The sequence below is a fragment of the Herpailurus yagouaroundi genome, unplaced genomic scaffold (assembly GCF_014898765.1).
Source record: "Herpailurus yagouaroundi ecotype Mexico unplaced genomic scaffold, PumYag 100, whole genome shotgun sequence".
Taxonomy (NCBI): Eukaryota; Metazoa; Chordata; class Mammalia; order Carnivora; family Felidae; genus Herpailurus; species Herpailurus yagouaroundi.
The window spans coordinates 83514218-83534528 of record NW_024412391.1 but is presented as its reverse complement, the minus strand read 5'-3'; the positions used below and the strand labels follow the sequence as shown (position 1 = coordinate 83534528).

At 41.1% G+C, this 20311-nt stretch overlaps 1 protein-coding gene across 1 annotated transcript in view; it reads right to left on the bottom strand.

Annotated features, from left to right (window-relative positions):
• Positions 1-20311, bottom strand: part of PRKAR2B (protein kinase cAMP-dependent type II regulatory subunit beta) — a 104260-nt gene that overhangs the window by 23586 nt on the left and 60363 nt on the right. The window contains exons 3-4 of the mRNA XM_040472930.1: positions 13240-13292; positions 5632-5715 (exon numbers count right to left, since the gene is read on the bottom strand). Coding sequence (XP_040328864.1) covers positions 5632-5715; positions 13240-13292 — 137 coding nt within the window. The remainder of the gene's footprint in view (positions 1-5631; positions 5716-13239; positions 13293-20311) is intronic.

The window sequence follows — 20311 nt, the reverse complement described above, 5'->3', positions numbered from 1 at the left end:
AGCTCCAACTGACTGAGCCATGCAGGCACCCCTCCTCTTTCGTTCTTTCTGAATTTTTATAAATTGAATATGCATGTGGACTTAAAAATTTTTTTTTATTTTTTTAATGTTTACTTTTGAGAGACAGAGAGAGAGCAGGGGAAGGGTGGAGAGAGGGAGACACAGAATCTGAAGTAGGCTCCTGGCTCTGAGCTGTCAGCACAGAGCCTGGCACGGGCTCGAACCCACAGACTGTGAGATCATGGCCTGAGCCCAAGTCAGAAGCTCAACAGACTAAGCCACCCAGGTGCGCCTAAAAATTTTAATTAATAAAAAAGCCAAATTCTCCATTGAAACAGAGAACATACTACTGCATCTTCACGTGGGCTAAGAAAAGCTTCTGGAGGAATGATAGAGGTGGTCTGCAGGAAATGGTTTTCATCTCCCCACCCCGCAGTTCCTGTGTGAGCGCTGGCACCTACGTGGGAAAGAGCAGCCCCTGTGGAAGATGAAGCCAATGTGGCAGTAAAACAGTGCTGTCTTGATGTGGTGCTAATTGGCTTCACAGGGACCATTTTATCCAAATGAGTTCATCAACCAGGCAACATATGGTCACCTATCAAAGTTATGAAGTTTGAGTAAATGGTTTACTAATATTTTGTTTTGCTTACTATTTATATTCCAAGTCTTTTAGGCCCGATGGAGAGGGAATATCAGCCTTATTGATTAGCTCTTTCTCTAAATGTCAAATGGGAGAGAAAGATGAAATACGTTATTTTTTTTTTTGGTCATCTTGGAATGAGCTGCATGTTAGAACATTATAAAGCTTAGGATTTCGCATACCGATAGAAAAGCAATTCCTGGTAAAATACAGAACAATCGTTTCTTCTAGAACTTCTCAATGTGACAGGTGTCTGTTCTAATCAATCAAAATGCACTTTCCCCATCATTATGCACAGAGTGAAAAGAACTTAGGAAATATTTAATATGCAGAGGTTTTCCCAGTGACTGACAACCACAGTAGGAAATCCACAGCTTATTCTTTGGAACGCAGACCCATGACTGTGCTTGGTGCAAGGTCTCTGACTCACTTCAAAAATAACAATTTACTCTCCATTAATGAAAGAACCTATCAGAGAGCCTAGGAAAATTATTTCAGTTTGTCTCAAATTAGAAATATTGCAGAAGAAAAATGGCCTACTGAGTCGAGCATTGAAATATTCATGAAAAGGGTATCTTCAAAGAGATTCATAATTACAAATGCTGTGCTCAATGTATGCATACACAGTACTCCCAGGAAAAAACGTTCAGAGGCCAAGGAGGTGCAAGATTTCCAAGCTACACAATGACTTCAGGGAATTGAGAGGAGATGCTAGATACAAAGCCTAGATCATTCTTCTTATAAGTGAGTAATTACTGCCCCCCCCTTTCCTCCTCCAAATTTTCCCATCTCAGAAAAAGGTACCAGCTCATGGTCATTCCAGCGGAGACACTGGGAGGAAGATGTCCTAGACCCTGTGCATCAGGTCACAAATCATCCAGTCCCTAAAAAGTGCCAGCTTCTGCTAATCCTGAGTATTTTATGAAACCACCCCGCTTCCCTAAGTCCCTTTTCCCACTTTTCTACCCTCTACCCTGCCACCACAGTGACGTCACACACATTCGATTACTACTTTTGCTGAAAGTATTTCAAGTGTGACTTCCCACTGCCTTCAATAGGCAGCCAACGCTGCAGGGTGGAGGTCAAGAACAGTTCTTTATGACACACCGTGCGCGCGCACACACACATACACACACCCTATGCTCCCTCCACTGGGTGTCCTCTGCTCCAGGCTCCAGTGAGAACACTCCCTTTTCTTCCCCTGCCAAGTTCCTATTCTACTCATTTTTCTGAGGCTCAGCTCAGGTGGCCTCCCCAGCTTCCTGAAACCTCAGGGGGCTGAGAGACCCTCCACCCTCTCACAGTGTCCTGACTACATTACAGCATTTCCCATGTTTTACCAAATTGCTTGGTGTGGGTATTTGGATCCCCCATCAAATCGTAAGTTCCAAGAGGACAAGAACCATGCATTTCTGTGGCATCCAACACTTTATACAGGTTTTGGAGCACAGTATGCGGGCATGGCATCAAACTGAAGGGCGCTATTTTATAAGCAGGTTATAGGAGCCAAATATGTCATTCAATGTAAATGCATTTGGGTTACTGTAAAAAAAATGTGTATCATGAGAAACCAGAACACTGTTCAAGACCATAAGCTTAACCTAAAATCTTCAAACTGTCATGTTTGGGGAGGTTTTTTTAATTCCAGGTGGTAATTTGTTGAGAAACATACATTTTTACTCATCTATATTTTGCATCATTCCCAGAAAGATCTGAGATAGCAGGGAAATAAATCAAGACAGTTCAGGCTCAAATTAAAAAAAAAATCTTTTGGAAGCAACTATGTAAATACATTTGCTTCTTCCCTATAAAATATTCAATAATGGTAATTCATGAAATTGCTAATTTTGTGAAGTGGCTTTTTCTTGTTTTTTTCCCTCCCCTATGAACTGGCCTTTGAAAAATATATACATATTGAAGACCTTCATCAAAGAAGCAAAAGAAGCCTACAAAAAACTACTGTTTATAAAAATAATCACTTTAATTAAATAAAGATGCTCCTTGCCAGAATCTACTAGTAATAGCTTTTAAAAAATTATTTTAAATGCAATTTAATTATTTTATTTATTAAAAAAATTTTTTTTAGATTTTTTTTTAAACATTTATTTATTCTTGAGAGACAGAGCATAAGCAGGGGAGGGGCAGAGAGAGAGCGAGACACAGAATATGGAAGCAGGCTTCAGGCTCCGAGCTGTCAGCACCAAGCCCGACACGGGGCTCGAACTCATGAATCGCAAGATCATGACCTAAGTCAAAGTTGGATGCTTAACCGACCGAGCCACCCAGGCGCCCGTATTTAAAAATTTTTTTTAATGTTTATTTATTTTTGGGAGAGAAAGAGAGACAGAGCATGAGCGGGGGAGGAGCAGAGAGAGAGGGAGACACAGAATCTGAAGTGGGCTCTAGGCTCTGAGCTGTCAGAACAGAGCCCGACATGGGGCTCGAACCCACAAACCATGGGATCATGACCTGAGCTGAAGTCAGACGCTTAACCGACTGAGCCACCCAGGTACCCCAAATTTAATTATTTTAAATGTACTTTTTACAGGGCTTTAACAGAGTTAAAGCTGAAATGGCAAGAAAAATCAATTTAGAGGACAGAACAGAATAGGAAGCATTCCCGGAAAACATGCCTAACAGCTATTTCACTCCCATCTGTTTATCACTTCGTGTACAGGCACCTGAATAGCAATGTCTAGTCATTGCTGATGCATTAAAATGTGGGTTCAATTCAATAGGAAAGTATGCAAACAAAATAACAGGCGGGAGTGCCAAAAACCTGAACTAGAGCATTTTTACATCTGGCCCTAGTGCCTGCTCCTGGAAGCATGGCTGTGGGCCAGGACCATCAGCCTCACCTGGGAGCTGGTGAGAAATGCAGTCTCTCAGGCTCCATGACAGACCTACTGAACGAGACCCTGCATTTTCCACCAGATCCTCTGATGATTTACAGGCGCAGCAGAGCGTGAGAAGCACTGTTTTCGGTGAGCTCTGAAATCCTACCATGTAAAGTTCTAGTTGAAAAATAAATAATCTGTTTAGCTGAAGGGAAAAACTGAGGATTAATTTTACAGCTGTCTTCCACATGTACCTGAAGGGCAAGAGTTAAATACTAAATTAGTTTAATTCCAGTGCCCACCCCCATACACACACAAAGTTGTATCTTTCCACTGGTAATTATTTGGACTCGCACTGGTGGACGATCAATAGAAATCACATAGTTTAGGGGTGACTGGGTGGCTCAGTCGGTTGAGCATCCGACTTCGGCTCAGGTCATGACCTATCTCATGGTTTGTGGGTTCGAGCCCCATGTCAGGCGATGTGCTGACAGCTCAGAGCCTGGAGCCTGTTTCAGATTCTGTGTCTCCCTCTCTGCCTCTCCCCTGCTTGCACTCTTTCTCTCAAAATTAAACATTAAAAAAAATAAAGAAAGAAATTACATAGTTTAAGTATCTTTTATTTCACAGAGTCATTATCATTCTAGATAAATGAAATATGTGATTATTTGGAAGCCCATCAAAATTTCACAAATTCCCATTAGTCACTTATTCTATCTGTAATTTAATACTACAAGAAAATGTTTCCATTTCTAAACTGAATTCCTGTATTTTTCTATCTTAATTTCATTTCTTAATTTTTCATTATTAAACAACCAACACCCCCATTCTTTAGAGCTCACAGTTTTGCAAACTCAGAATTCTAGAGGACCTGAGTCAAATTGGACAAGAACTTGTATGTAATGTGTGGTCCTAAAACAATATCTCCAAAGTCACAAAGTATAATCTGTGTTCCTGGAGGATGTGAAGACACATATGTGGTACTAGAAAAAAAGAATCTTTTTTTTAAATGTTTATTTATTTTTGAGAGAGAGAGAGACAGACAGAGAGAGAGAGAGAGACAGCAAGTGCAAGTGGAGGAGGGGCAGAGAAAGAGGGAGACAGAGGATCTGAAGTGGGCTCCGTGCTGACAGCAGAGAGCCCGATGTGGGGCTCAAACCCACGAACCATGAGATCATGACTTGAGCCGAAGGCAGACATGTAAGCGACCTAGCCACCCAGGTACCGCAAAACAAAGGATTTTTAAAAAATGTTGCAGGTGTCATATGACCCAGTATAGAAGATTTGGTATAATGCAGTCCCTTCCTCTTTATAAAAATGGCCTTTAGAAGACCTTATCTTTAAAAGAATAGGTGTTAATTTAATGCTTTCTTCTCCAGGACATCAATCTGAAAACTATAAAATGCTGCGTTTGACCAACAAAGAAAAGTTGAGGTAAGCTACAAGAGTTGACTCATTTCCCACATTTGGATCATGGCAGCAGGATCATGGCAACCCAAAGGACCACAGAGCAGTGAAGAGGCATAATCTGTGATGAAGGAAAAGAACAATTAAGTCAGAATTCAGGGCAAAACACTGAAAGAGGGTATTCTAGAAAATCACCCAGAACCAAAGACCAGAGATTTCGAAATCCTTACCAAAAAAAGAAAGAAAGAAAGAAAGAAAGAAATCCCCCTCCTTTGAGGCCAAGTAAAATGTTACCTTTAAAATACGTATAACAGACAAGTCACACATTAAAATGTAATTACTATTACTAGCTGGTAAGAGAGGCAATCCACCACGGGCTCTGCACCATCCTGCACGTTCCTACTGGCTGTACAAAGAATGCAAGGTCCTACCTTCTCTTCATCTGGGCCATTTCTCAGGGCAATGTTTGTAACAAGTAACCTCGAGGGATGACATAATGTCTTCCCCAGACAAGGTGCAGGCAGGCCTGTGAACTCCTAGCTGTGACAACAGAGCACCTCTGAAGCCTGGGGTTGCTCTCCTAGAACACAACCCCACTATACACTCAGGCATCCACGGTGGGGCCTTTACATCATCCTGGGTGATGTTAGCTTGTAAAGAGGGTAAAATCTAAGACCCTACCCAGTTCTTCACTCTGACACTGGGAAAAAAAAAAAAAACATTTCTGGTTAGTGAGATTTGTCTTACCGGATCCAGGTTCTTAAATAGCAGAATGTCTTTGCAAGCCTCTTGTAATCGATTCCTTTGATCATCAGTTTTGGGATGTATAATCTAAAAGGATACCAAATTAACAAACAATTAGTCTACTCATCTTACTCGTAAGGGGTGAAATTTCCTAGCAGGATGTTGGAGGGAAGAATGGTCAGTGCTGAGGTTCACTTTAGGTGGCCAGACCTCAGCTAGCAGCTCACTAAGAAAGGTCAAGTAACAGAGCTGATATCTGGGAAGTGGTGCACATTCATCAATTCAGCACTGGAATGGTTTTCAAGAGTGTTTCCCCCAGATTAGCATATTCATTTGGTAAAAGTCTGTGATTGGCTCATCACTAAAGACTCCAAAGCTCCCAGCCAGTAGGAACACACAAAAGGGCAGCAGGTCAAAACAGCTACGCTGGAGATCTGCAGGCTGCCTTCGTTCTGTTTTAATATTCTCTCAATAGCCTTCAATACTGTTTCACACTCTACCACTGAGTGCAATAGTCTTTCAGGATGTTGATCTTCCCTTTGAAACTTGATTGCCTCTAGAAGCTAATTAATTCTTACAAGTATATTGCATTAGATGTTAGATACATTTTTATGCACAATGTACCTAACTACCCGGACCAAAGAGTAATTTTCCCAAGGGACCAAGTCAATGCATGCCGCTATGCCTAGGGAGTGTGGATTTGAGGAAAAATGAATCCAACAGTCCTGGTGTGCTCAGTTTAGAATGAGCTCAAAGAAAACAAGTGAGGTATATTCTTCCTAAACTGTCATTCCAGAAGGGGGAAGACCAACAGAATGCCCTCTGGAAGTGTGGCCTGTCAACTCTCCAGAGTCCCTTCTGACTAGCAGAAGCCTCAACCAACTTGAACCAAAAGGCCCACTCTTTTGTGAACACCGGTAGTTTGTAACTATAAAATGAGTAGAGAGGCAAGAGACAGTCCTAAACACAGCAGGCATGGCGTCATCCTGGACCCCGACACACCACCTTTTCCTATTCTAATGCTCAAAGAGTGGCTATGGCAGCTGATGAGCAGGTATCCCAGCCCTTCTGCCACTGGCCCTGCCATCAGCACAGCCACAACCAGGCAGGGGTGAGTTCTGTGCCCATGAATATACCAAAACTCACAATGGGAAATCAGAATCAGTGCTTCAGGCCAATCTCAGGTGGCTAAAAATTGATGAAAATCATAGGCCCAAGAGGAATAAAGGATATTTACAGTTATTCAGGCCTTCCTCGTTTTATTTTCACCTTACTGCGCTTCACAGGCGTGTTTACAAATTGAAGGTGTGTGGTGACCCTGTGTTGAGCAAGTCTGTTGGCACCATTTTTCCAACAGCATTTGCTCACTTTGTCTCTTTGGATTACATTTTGGTAATTCTTGGAATACTTCAAACCTTTTCATTATTACTGTATTTGTTGAGGTGATCTGAGATCAGTTATTAGGATGTGCTGAAAGCTCAGATGATGGTTAGCATTTTTTTGCAAGAAAGTACATAATTAAATAAGACATGGATGTTGTTGTTTTAGACATAATGCTACTGTACATTTAACAGACTGCAACAGAGTGTAAACATAACTTCTTTCTGCGCTGAGAAAGCAAAAAGTTCATTTGAGTGGCTTTGCTGTAATACATGCTTTATTTCGGTAGTCTGAAACTGAACTCACAGTATCTCCAAGGTATGCCTGTCTGTGTAGCATTTATATACTCCTCAAAAGAGTATTAGCCAGTGGGAGAGGAAGTCATTGCATTTTTTCCCATATGGGTAAGATATAAGCAAACTTCACCTCAAACTAGATTCTAAGATGACATATGGGCACAGAAAAAGCAGACCCTGGTGCCAACTAACTCACTACTTACAACACAAGAAATTTTTTAAATCTGGGCATTAAAAAAATTCATGCCAACCAAAATTCCTATCTCCCTACTTCAAATAAGGAAGGCTAACACAATAAAAGTCACCTCTCACTTCACAAAATCCAACTAGATCTTCAACACTGAAACAATCATAAAATGTCTGCCTGCTGAGAAGCTCTGTCCTCAGAGAGAAAAAGTCAGGGATACCATGGCACCCTTGCTGAAATAACTTTCTAGGCCCAAGATGGAGGGATTCCTGCCCAGGGAGCAACGTCAGCAAACCACAATTTAAATAGCTTTCGTGTTCCCGTAAATACTCTGCTGCACCAGAAACATAGCATGGCCAGTAGCCAACCCCCAAAGCCATGCCACCCCGGGCTCTATACTTGGTTCCTTGTTCCTTATTCCTTGTCCTACAAAAGCTTCCTGCCTTCCACCCCATCTTGAAGTTCCCTGGACCCTTGGGAACGGAGACCACCTCCTTCATGAAGTGCTGAGGTGTGACTGTATTACCCAAATTGTCTTCTTCAATCTTTCTTAGCACCACCTTGCACTTGATTTACTCTTGTAATGAATTTAAGTCTTTTGCCCCAACCATTCACTCTGTACGGAACCCCTCACACAACAGCAGTTTCCTTTTCTCTCTCTCCTACTACCTCCATTCTTATGAATTAACACTTCTAATTTTTTTTAATGTTTATTTATATTGAGAAAGAGAGAGAGAGAGAGAGAGAGAGAGCGAGCAGGGGAGGGGCAGAGAGAGAGGGAGACACAGAATTCGAAGCAGACTCCAGGCTCTGAGCTGTTAGCACAGAGCCCTATGTGGGGCTCGAACCCACGAACTACAAGATCGTGACCTAAGCCAAAGTCAGACGCCTACCAGATTGAGCCACCCAGATGCCCCAAGAACTAACACTTTTGAATCTTGGTTCTTAATCCTGCCACCACAGCTACCGTCTACTGCTTTCCTTTCTCCCTCTGTCCCCTCTCCCCACCATCACTCCTCTGTACCCAGAGTCTTTTTTATCTTTTACAACAGACCCTGTATTAAAATCCTGCTCTAGGGGCGCCTGGGTGGCGCAGTCGGTTAAGCGTCCGACTTCAGCCAGGTCACGATCTCGCGGTCCGTGAGTTTGAGCCCCGCGTCAGGCTCTGGGCTGATGGCTCGGAGCCTGGAGCCTGTTTCCGATTCTGTGTCTCCCTCTCTCTCTGCCCCTCCCCCGTTCATGCTCTGTCTCTCTCTGTCCCAAAAATAAATAAACGTTGGGGAAAAAAAAAAAAAATTAAAAAAAAAAAATCCTGCTCTATGCTCTGGAAAGCAGTCAGAAATCTGGTGAATCTTTGAGATTTTGGGTGCCTCCACCCTGTAACCAACTGCTCAAAAGATGCTCTCCCGCTTCTAAAGACTCTTTTTCTGTTGGGTTTGGTGTGATCCTACATGTAAGATCTGCATATGGAAAACTAAGGCTTCAGCAATATACCCAACTGTGACTTCTTACTAGCAGCCACTTTATTTTTTAATTAAAATTTATTTCTGATTTCCGGATAAAAATCTTATTTTTTAAACAAATAATTGTAAAACAAAAAACCAAATAATTATATAGCATTTATCATGTGCCAGGCACTGGTTTCAGGGCTTTAAAAATAATAACTCATTTTATCCCAGCAACTGACCCCATGAAGCAGGTAGCAATTCATGCTAGGTAAAATAAGCCGACAGAAGAAGAAAACTACTGTATGATCTCCTATATTAAAATGAACTTGTCCCAAGTAATTTCTTCAATGTCAGAAAGTTCGGAGCTGCAGAGCTATGATTCATCCCAGCGAGGCTGGCTACAAAATTTATTCTCTAAACCAGGGTCAGCAAACTATGGCCTGAAGGCCAAATTCGTTTTGCATGGCCCCTAAGCTAAGAATGATTGGGATTGATAAAAATCAAAAGAATTCATACTTCCTGATACATCAAAATTAGATACAATTCAATTTCAAGTGTTCATAAATACGGTTTTTTGGTTTTTTTCTTTAAATAAGCTCTACACCTAACATGGGGCTCAAACTCATGACCCCAAGATCGAGTCACGTGCTCTACCGACTGAGCCAGGCAGGCACCCCCATAGATATAGTTTTAATGGAACACAGCCACATTCATCCATTTATGTAGTGTCTATGGCTGTTTTCAAGCTACAAGAGCAGAGCAAGTAGCTTTGACAGAAACTGTATGGCCCCCAAAGCCTAAAATATTTATTATCTGAAAACAGTAAATTTTTCAGGAAAAAAAAAAGGTTTACAGAAAAAGTTTGTCAACTTATCTAAATCTTGGGTGTCTTTCAACTAAATAATCAGAAAAACAATTCATAAAAAAAATTATGTAGATGTTTTCTTTAAAGAAAACACTACAAATCTATTTTGGTAAAGCAAGAGATACCTGTACAAGATATTTTTCTATTTGTCCAGTCCATTCTCCACACAGAGCTGAAGGTAACGTTTAAAAAATTTAAATCTCAACACCTAGATGGATTCCATCACATTTACTGGGTATTAAATCTACCTCCCTCCTCCCCCAGCCTCACCTGAACCACTGTGGCCACACCTGCCTTGGCTGGGAACTATCACCTGCTCCCTGCTGAGACTCTGAGATCAACCCAAAAGGGGCTTCAGGGCTTTCGAGCAAGACTCTCCCCAGTCTCACATCAAGAAGGCCTTCTGCAACCACTCCATTTAATTAGGGACCTTGTCATGTGGGGTTGGTTTTGTTTTCATTACTAGACCCTGCTTCACTATCCTTTTAGTGCTCACACTTTGCAACTGTTCATTAATTTACTGGCTTGTTGTCTAATTCTGCTAGGAGACTCTAAGCCCCAAGATGGCAGGGATTTGTCCATGGTGCTCAGCAAGGAACATCCTAGCACCCCACCAGATATACAGAAGGCACCCCCCACCCTCCAAATTCTGTGGAGTAACACAACAAAGAAATGTTCCACTGTTTTTTAAAAATTTTTATTTAAGTAATCTCTGTACCCAATGTGGAGTTTGAACTTGTGACCCCAAAATCAAGAGTTGCATGCTCTGCTAGAAATGACCTACTCTTAAACTTACCAGCTCTTCTCTACCAGAAGGGCTACATGTTAGATGTAAATAAAACTTGTATATTTTCATTTTTTTTAAGTATTTAAAAAAAATTTTTTTAATGTTTATTTATTTTGAGAGAGAAAGAGAGACAGAGACAGACAGAGTGCAAGCAGGGGAGGGGAAGAGAAGAGAGAGAGAGGGAGACACAGAATCTGAGGCAGGCTCCAGGTTCTGAGGTGTCAGCACAGAGCCCGACGCGGGCATCAAACCCACGAACTCTGAGATCGTGACCTGAGCCGAAGTCGGAAGCTTAACCAACTGAGCCACCCAGGCACCCCGATATTTTCATTTTTTTTAAGTAATCTCTATACCCAATGTGGGGCTCAAACTCACAACCAAGATCAAGAGCCACACGCTCTACCTACTCAGCCAGCCAGGCACCCCTGTGTTTTCATTCATTAAAGGTAAAATCTAATTTGTGATTTTGCAACATCAATCTTAAGTGTTTAAATTTTCTTTGAATTCATATCAGAATAAATACTCATTTATACTAATCTGAGATTTAAGGATCTGCTGCATAGTCTGTGAAATAATACAAAACGTTCAAATGAAATGGTACCTTATCAAAATATACTATATATTTTCTTTACATTTTCCAATACCTGCTTAGAGCCAATTAATTTTGAAATCTGTCATAATCATCATTTCCAAGTGCTATGGTGCAGTTTGCCTTGTAGTCTCTAAGACTGGAAAAACAGTGCAGTTTTTAGTAACATGTTTAAAGAACAGTCATTCTCTCCTAATGGAGAGAATCTGAAGCGCCTTATAATTATAACAAGTTAATTACAAACACACTGTTAAAAGTAATATGAAGGGTGTTACAGGGGATAACTCTAGCGGTAAATCCCCACCCATTGAGATTCCTCCTTCTCTAGGAACTGCCTTCAACTTAAAAGTGGTGGCCAGTAGCTAAGTCTGCACCTCTTGTCCCTGGCCCCCTAGCTGGGTCTGTGAGAAACTCTCCCAGGGAAACTGGGTCTTTAAACTGAGAGACACAGCATAAAAGCAATTGGTAGCCAAGTCCCTTTCCAGAGCAGTAGTCTTAAGTCCTGAATCACTGCTATGGAGAGACCCCAGAGGTGGCCTGGCTCCTGTCTACCAGCTACGGCTTCGGTTTTTTGGGTTTTTTAATTCTTTCTGGAATTCTATGAGATTTCCAAGAATATATGCAATAAATTTCCCCTATATATATATATATATATATATATATATATATATATATATATATATTTAATTTTTATCTCAATGTGATTGGGTTTTTTAATGTAGCCAAATGAGTCTTAACTGGTACCACCCCTCCCAAATAAGACTGTTAGGAATTAAGTGGAGTGTGACCCAGCCAACCACTTTACCTATCACGGATCAAATGGTAGCTATGAACAAGTGTAAAGATGTGTGTCCTCTTCAAAGTCACCCGTTATTGTTTCTGCTAGATACATAAATCAAGTACACGACGGGGAAGGCCTGGTTTTTCCACCTACATGAAGTGCTAACAATATGCCACACATTAGTAATGATACCTTAATCCTAAGAAAACATAATTTCAGGCCAGAATTTATAGACATTATCAAATTAATTTGAGTTCTGGTAGCAAACCGTGAGCTCCCCCCATGCTGGTGCTGGGAATCCCCACAGGTACAAAAATGAGATGGGATTTTCTTCAAGACCTTCTGTGTAACAGAGGCTCCTTGATCTTTCTACCCCTGGATTTTACATATATTTCAGGGAGCTTAATGATGTAATGACTTAGGGATATACTATTTGCTTTTCCATATTAAAACTCAATCTTATTTAAGTATTGTCAGAGCTACAGAAATAAATTTTTATTTTTTGAGGCCAAACAACAAATGGAGCTTTTGCCAAGTAAGTATGAAACAAAGACAGACAGCAAGGAAGGAAGGAAGGAAGGAAGGAAGGAAGGAAGGAAGGAAAAAAAAGAAAATCATTACTTTCCATTTTTCAGGCAGAGCAATCTCTTATATTTAGCTTACTTTTTACTAAATAAATAAAAGGTGAAGGGAGTGAAGGGACATAGCTTAAAAACTGCTTCAAACAAAACTGGACAAATTCTTACAAATAACATTACAGTCTTCAAGATATCAGTTTCTGAGCAATCTATTAAGACTCATAATAGCTTTTTAAAAGTAAGAACTTTTAAACTGACACATTAGATGTAATTTTACTGTGATTTTGTTTGTTTCAGAATAAGCTTCTGTTGTTATAAACTAGTAGGAACAAAAAGGCTTTCCCCGGTATTTTTCTTTACTAGAAATACTATCAGAAAAAATAGCATTAACACTATGAGAAAGATAGCTAAAAAACATTTTCCATCACCAGGCCGTATTTGTGCAAAAAGAAATGAAACCACAACTGGTGTTTATATTCATCTTTCCTTTTACCCAAACAAAAAGACTCTTTTTGGAAAAAAGCAATTCTATAGAACTTGAAGTAGAAGTAAAGCATCCAAGAGAAAACTAGGAAAAAGAAACAGTCAAAATACTTCCATTATGCCTTCTGTTGATCTATATGCCTGTTAACATCTTTTATTATTATATTCCTGATCCAATACAGGAGTATAATTTAAAATTAACTTATCAATTACATACCCTGGACTCTGCATCATCTTCTTCTTCATCAGGATTATAAGCTTCAGCACATACTATAAAAATAAAAATGGACATTTGATGTTTTTATCAAGAAACATACTACAATAAATATACCTTAAAAAAATAAATGAACAAAAAGAGAACCATGGTATAAAACAACATTAATTCATTTCAGCCAGGGAAAGCAGTCTACACCCCAAAACCAATTTCTTATTTCAATTTATAAAAAATTGATTAAAATATAAAACAGTACTTTATTTTTTTTAATTTTTTTTTATTTTTTTAATGTTTATTTTATTTTATTTTTTTTTTTTGAGAGAGAGACAGAGCGTGAGCAGGGGAGGGGCAGAGAGAGAGGGAGACACAGACTCTGAAGCAGGCTCCAGGCTCAGCACTGTCAGCACAGAGCCCGGCAGGGGAGGGGCAGAGAGAGAGGGAGACACAGACTCTGAAGCAGGCTCCAGGCTCAGCACTGTCAGCACAGAGCCCGACGTGGAGCTCGAACCCACGAACCGATAAAACAGTACTTTAAGACAATGACAATTGCTTTCCACTTTCTGTTACTCAAAGAAACATAGCTTCACCTGTTCCACCTTCATTTCCAAGCTCTAGAATTGCACAATATTTAAAAATTCCTCAAAGAGACACCAAAAAAAGTCTAAGTCTGCTATGAGATGATCAACTTAATTGTACAGTTACGAGTACCTACCCTAAATTACTCATAACCCAGTCTTCCAAGGGCAAATATGATTAATGTGCTCATATTCCTTTCTAGTTTTTATTCTGAGTTGAGTTCATACTGTATATTCAGTTAATAGCTTGCTTTTTTCATTTAACACTGTAAGAATTGCATATGCCATTAGGAACATTTTGCAAAAATTGTTTTAAAGACTGCTGATTAATTATCATAAACTAACATTAACCACTCCCATAATGCTAGACACTTAGCTGGCTTCTATTAAAAGAAGCTTGCAATAAACCTCTTCATGCATAAATATTTGTCTACATTTCAGATTATGCTATGGGAATTATTCCCAAACGTAACTTTTGGGGGCTAACAGGTATGACAATTTTTTAAGGCATACTTATTACCAAGTTTCCTTCCAGAGGGACTGTACCCATCTGCTGTCCCACAAAGAAGGTGTAAGACTTCTCTAAACTATACAACAGAATTGGACGTTACTGCTTAAAATCCTGCCAATTTAGATGAAAAATTTATTTAAAATTTTAAAAATTATTTTGAATTTTAGGAGCACCTGTGTGGCTCAGTCAGTTAAGCATCTGACTCTGGATTTTGGCTCAGGTCATGATCTCAGTTTGTGAGATAGAGCACCGTGTTGGGCTCTGCACCGACAGCATGGAGCCTGCTTGGGATTCTCTCTCTCCTCTCCCTCGGCCCCCTCCTCCTCTCTCAAAATAAATAAATAAAAATTTATAAGTAAATAAACAAATAAACAAATATTATTTTGCATTTTAAACTATGTTCAAATGTTTATAAGCTGACTATATTTCTACCTTTGTCTTTATATATGAGGAATTTCTGTATGCATTTGGTTTTCTTTTTGATTTACACCAGTTTCTTAACACCATTGACCTATTTCTCACAGTCATTTTATCCAGTGTGCTTTTTTTTTTTTTTTTTTTTTTTTTTTAATTTTTGGGACAGAGAGAGACAGAGCATGAACAGGGGAGGGGCAGAGAGAGAGGGAGACACAGAATCGGAAACAGGCTCCAGGCTCTGAGCCATCAGCCCAGAGCCTGACGCGGGGCTCGAACTCACGGACCGCGAGATCGTGACCTGGCTGAAGTCGGATGCTTAACCGACTGCGCCACCCAGGCGCCCCACCAGTGTGCTTTTTTAACTACAATTACAAAGTTTTCACAGGCTAGGTATATTTATTTATTTTTAATGGAGTGAGATCAAGGAAGAAAATTCCTCTATACGATTTAAACTCAACATTAAACATCCCCAAAATACCACTGGTTTTGAGCTTAGAAACTCCTTCTTTATTTACAAATATAAAGATTTACCTCTCTTGCACTTTTTAAAAAGTAGATCTTTTTACATTTGCCCTTTAATTCATGTGGACCTTTATTCTGCTGTAGATGGGAGAAATTTAAAGAACAGAGGTTCAGTGAGCAGATGACAAATGTCTTTCCAGAGGCCTCAGGAGTCTATCATCATTAGTACTACTACTGCCCTTATTATTAAAAAAATTTTTTTCCCAATGTTTATTTATTTTTGAGAGAGAGAGAGAGAGACAGTAGGGGAAGGACTGACAGAGAGGGAGACACAGAATCTGAAGCAGGCTCCAGGCTCCGAGCTGTCAGCACAGAGCCCGATGCAGGGCTCGAATCCACTAACTGTGAGATCATAACCTGAGCCTAAGTCTGATGCTTAACCGACGGAGCCACCCAGGCACCCCAACTGCCCTTATTATTATAAAACCTAACATGTGCTTTCTTTTCTCCAGGCATTACTCTATATACACCTTGGCCAGTGAGTGAATGATTTGTAACCAGGACCAATTCTGTCCCCAAAGGCCATCTGGCAATGTCTGGAGATACTCTGATTGTCACAACTGGGGGGTGCTTAGGGGAAGCTGCAGGCTACTGAGGGACGCCAAAGATACCAATAAACAAGCCACAACGCATGGGGCAGCTCCCCTTCTCCACAACCCACAATCACCTGGCTCAAGCTGTCAACAAGCTGTGGGTGAGAAACCTTGACTTAGTGTATATTTTCTCATTCAATCTCACAACAACCCTAAGGTAGGTTTTCTATCACCAATCGACAGATGAAAGGCTAGGGCACTAAGAGTTTATGTATCTTGGCCCAGATCACACATTTTAGTTCAACAGGACCAATACCCGATCACAGCATTCATTGTCTGGCTGACCCCAGAACCCTTGTTCTTAACTAATGTTCTGCTCTGCACTTGACTCTGGCGAACTCACCAGCCTAATGCATGGACTTCAACCTTCTATCTCAGAAACTGAACAGAAGCGTGGGCCTGTCTCTCAGGGGCAAGCTCCCATTAAAACACCTCATTCATGCGTATCGCCAGAACACCAATTTAGTAACTCACCCCTGAATCAAGTATGGAGTCAGTATGACCAGCTCTCTTCCTGCAGGAAGACCATGGAAGAAGCCAAATCACAATTAAAAGGCTGCTCGATGAGAAAGAGCTAGAGGCAGAGAGTGTGTCTAATAAAATGAATGTTTAGTGGCATCAGTCTGGGACAGCTTGAGGCTTCCACAGACACCATACAGATGGTCCTGCTCTTGTGGCCTACACACTTTAATCCTGTTGGCTGCAACTCTTCCAAAAGCATGAGGACATCTACTTCTAAAGCTTGGCTCTGTAAACTTGTTTTCATAGATGACCAATCCCACAAGCAGGACTGCTACATAATAAGCAGGACTCAGTGCAAAATGAAAACACAGACCTGTTTTCCAAAATTAAGAATTTCAGGAGGGCAACAACAGAACATTAGACCAAACTCGGGGCCCTTGTAAATATGGGGCCCATGTGGTCAGCGCTGCTAATGGGATCACATATTCAATGAGCTGGTATAGTAGGTAAATCCTTTAGTGTTGATCTTAAATTTTAATGCATAGAGGGCAATCTTAATTCTCTAAAATCTCTAAATTCCAATCCCCTAACCTCTGACAAAAATTATAAGAATCTACTATATTTCTAAATAGCTTATTAATTGTCCCAGTATTATTTGTTATTTAACACCCTTCTAATTTGTGATATCTAGGGGCGCCTGGGTGGCGCAGTCGGTTAAGCGTCCGACTTCAGCCAGGTCACGATCTCGCGGTCCGTGAGTTCGAGCCCCGCATCAGGCTCTGGGCTGATGGCTCAGACCTGGAGCCTGTTTCCGATTCTGTGTCTCCCTCTCTCTCTGCCCCTCCCCCGTTCATGCTCTGTCTCTCTCTGTCCCAAAAATAAATAAACGTTGAAAAAAAAATTTTTTAATTTGTGATATCTACAGCATTGCTTATTTGTTTCTTGGCTGCCCATTTCCTTGAACTATTTACTGTGCCAATATTACAAGGATTTAGTTCTTGGCATTTATGTGCAACAGTTGGTTGATTGGTCCTACAGCCAAATCAAAACACAGCACATGCAGTCTTGTACACTGCCATGGTGTTTTCCATCCCCCAAATCTTTACTTATGCTGTTTCCTGGGACTGGAACTCCTTTCCAAGCCATCCTTTCTCTCCAGCCCCAACTAAAAAGTTAGACAAGAGGCACCCTCCTTAGAGCTAGTTTAGGAAAACCCATTGTGCACTCCCTTTGCCCTGACCCAATACCATGGGTGGAGATCACAGTTTTCACTTAACACTCTGTACTCTCCCAAAGGTGTTACTATCTGCTCCCCCTTGAGGCTGGGACTTACAGCCCATCAGGAGCTAACTGTGCACTCCTGTTCCCTCTCTAGTTCCCTAGCATGGACCTGGCATGCCACCTGGCTCAAGGCATACTTTTTTTGAATGAATGACTGATTAATGAAAAAACAAGCTTGCAAGGTCTTTGAGGGCAGAGATGATACCTTGTTTAAGTATCTCCTAATATTCTACCTGCATTATAGACTCTCCAACACAAGTAGAATAAATGAATGAATGAAAAGTTGTCCTTCATGGGGCGCCTGGGTGGCTCAGTTGGTTAAGCGTCTGACTTCAGTTCAGGTCATGACCTCACAGTTTGTGAGTTCAAGCACCCCGTTGGGCTCTGTGCTGACAGCTCAGAGCCTGGAACTTGCTTTGGATTCTGTGTCTCCCTCTCTCTCTGCCCCTCCCCTGCTCACACTCTGTCTGTCTCTCAACAATAAATGTTTAAAAAAAGTTGTCCTTCTTTGCTAAAATGTCTAACACCATTTGTCCAAGAAATGGAAACAGAAAGAAATGAGAACTTTTATCTGTTCACCAAGGGGCCTGGCACAGAGATTAGAAGCTCAGGAAATATATGTACAAGGAATGAATGGATGAAGGCTCTGTACCTGAAGGACCCTCAAACCAAACCTCCAGATACTATGAGCTGTTTTGTATTCTTTGGAAAATGTATTTACCTTATCCCTCCTGGGAAATCTGAAATTGAGCCTGAAACTATATATTCTCTTCTTTGTGTGGCAATTACACAGTAGGAAGGGCCAGAGCCTTATTCTTTAAGTGAACCCTATATTGAGGCTTTCCTGCTATATTCACATTATCTATTTGGACATCTAGAATGGTCTAAGAATTTAAGTTGATTCCCACACTGTACTGTGATATGCATGTATTACATAGCCAGTCACCTGTCATAGTTTGCAGGACAGAATAGGAAAGTGGGAACTATATTGACTCTGTACCTTCTGGGGCTTGGCCTTCAATCTTCTCATGTAAGACACACACACACACACACACACACACACACACACACACACACACACACTGGGGCTTGGCCTTCAATCTTCTCATGTAAGACACACACACACACACACACACACACACACCTGCACACAGTTAACCCGTGAACAATGAAGGGGTTAGGGAAGACAACCCCCATGCTGTTGAAAATCCACATATAACCTTTTTTTAACGTAGACTTCATGCCCAGCACGGAGCCCAACATAGGACTTGAACTCACAACCCTGAGACCAAGATCGAGAGTTGGATGCTCAACCAACTGAGCCACCCAAGTGCCCCTAAAAAATCCACATATAACTTTGACTCTCTGAAAACTTTACAAGTAGCCTACAGTTGATTGGAAGCCTTATACACAGTTGATTAACCCACATTTGTATGTTATATGTGTTAGAAACTGTATTCTTATAACAAAGAAGGCTAGAAAGAAGAAAATGTGATTAAGAAAATCTTAAGGAACAGAAAATACATTTACAGTACTGTGATGCTGTACCAGGCTTACTGAAAAAAATCCATGTATAAGTGGATCTGAACAGTTCACACCTGTGTTATTCAAGGATCAACTGCAGTGACAGCCAAGGTTAAGGGATTTTTTTTCCCATCATGACACCAAATACATGTTGTTTCTCCCAACAGCACTCCTCCGACTCTCTGATACCAACTGGATTGTCTACCAATCCAATTTAATTGATACTATCTACCTGAAGTTAGTGTCAGATGCCACAAGTCAAAGGGCTCAGTCTTGCAGGACCAACCCCACTTCAGATGCTGATCTCGATTCCCAGGCCACTAACCAGTTATAAATTGAGGGTTCTCATGACCACTCTGGTTCCATAATTCACTAGAATGAATCACAGAACTCAGGAAAGTGCCTTCCTTACTCTTATTGGTTTATTATAAAGGGAACAACTCAAGAACAGCCAATGGAAGAGATTCACAGGGCAAGGTATGGGGGAGGGGCAGAATCTCCAAGTGCTCTCTGGGTATGCCACCCTCCCAGCACTCTGATGTGTTCACCAATCTGGAAGCTCTCAACCCTGTCATCTACAGTTTCTTCTTCTTTTTTTTTCCCCCCTTTAATGTTTATTTTGAGAGAGAGAGAGAGAGAGAGAGAGAGAGAGAGAGAGAATCCCAAGCAGGCTCCCTACTGTAAGCACAAAGCCCAATGTGGGGCTTGATCCCACAAACTGTGAGATCATGACCTGAGCCAAAACCAAGAGTTTGATGCTTAACCAACGAAGCCACCCAGGCGCTCCTTGTCATCTAGGGTTTTACTACACAGGCACAATTAATTAAATCACTGGCCGCTGGTGATTAACTCCATCTCCAGTCTCCTTCCCCTTCCCAGAAGTTGGGGTTAGGGCAGAAAAGTTCCAAGCTTCTAATCAAAGTTTGTTCTTTCTGGCAACCAGCCCCCATTCTCAAGCTATCGAGAAGCCCCTCAGCCAAGAGTCACTGAGTAGCAAATAAATTCCTATCACTCAGGAGATTCTAAGGGTTTGAGGAGCTCTGTGCCAGGGACTCAGGACAAAGACCAAGTACCCTTCTTATTCTACTGCACAAGGGATTACAGCACCTCCCAGGGGTTTTCACCCAGTGTCCACTGCACTTTGTTGGAAACGTATAAAAATTTGTTCAAACAGCTCTGCATCAGACTAG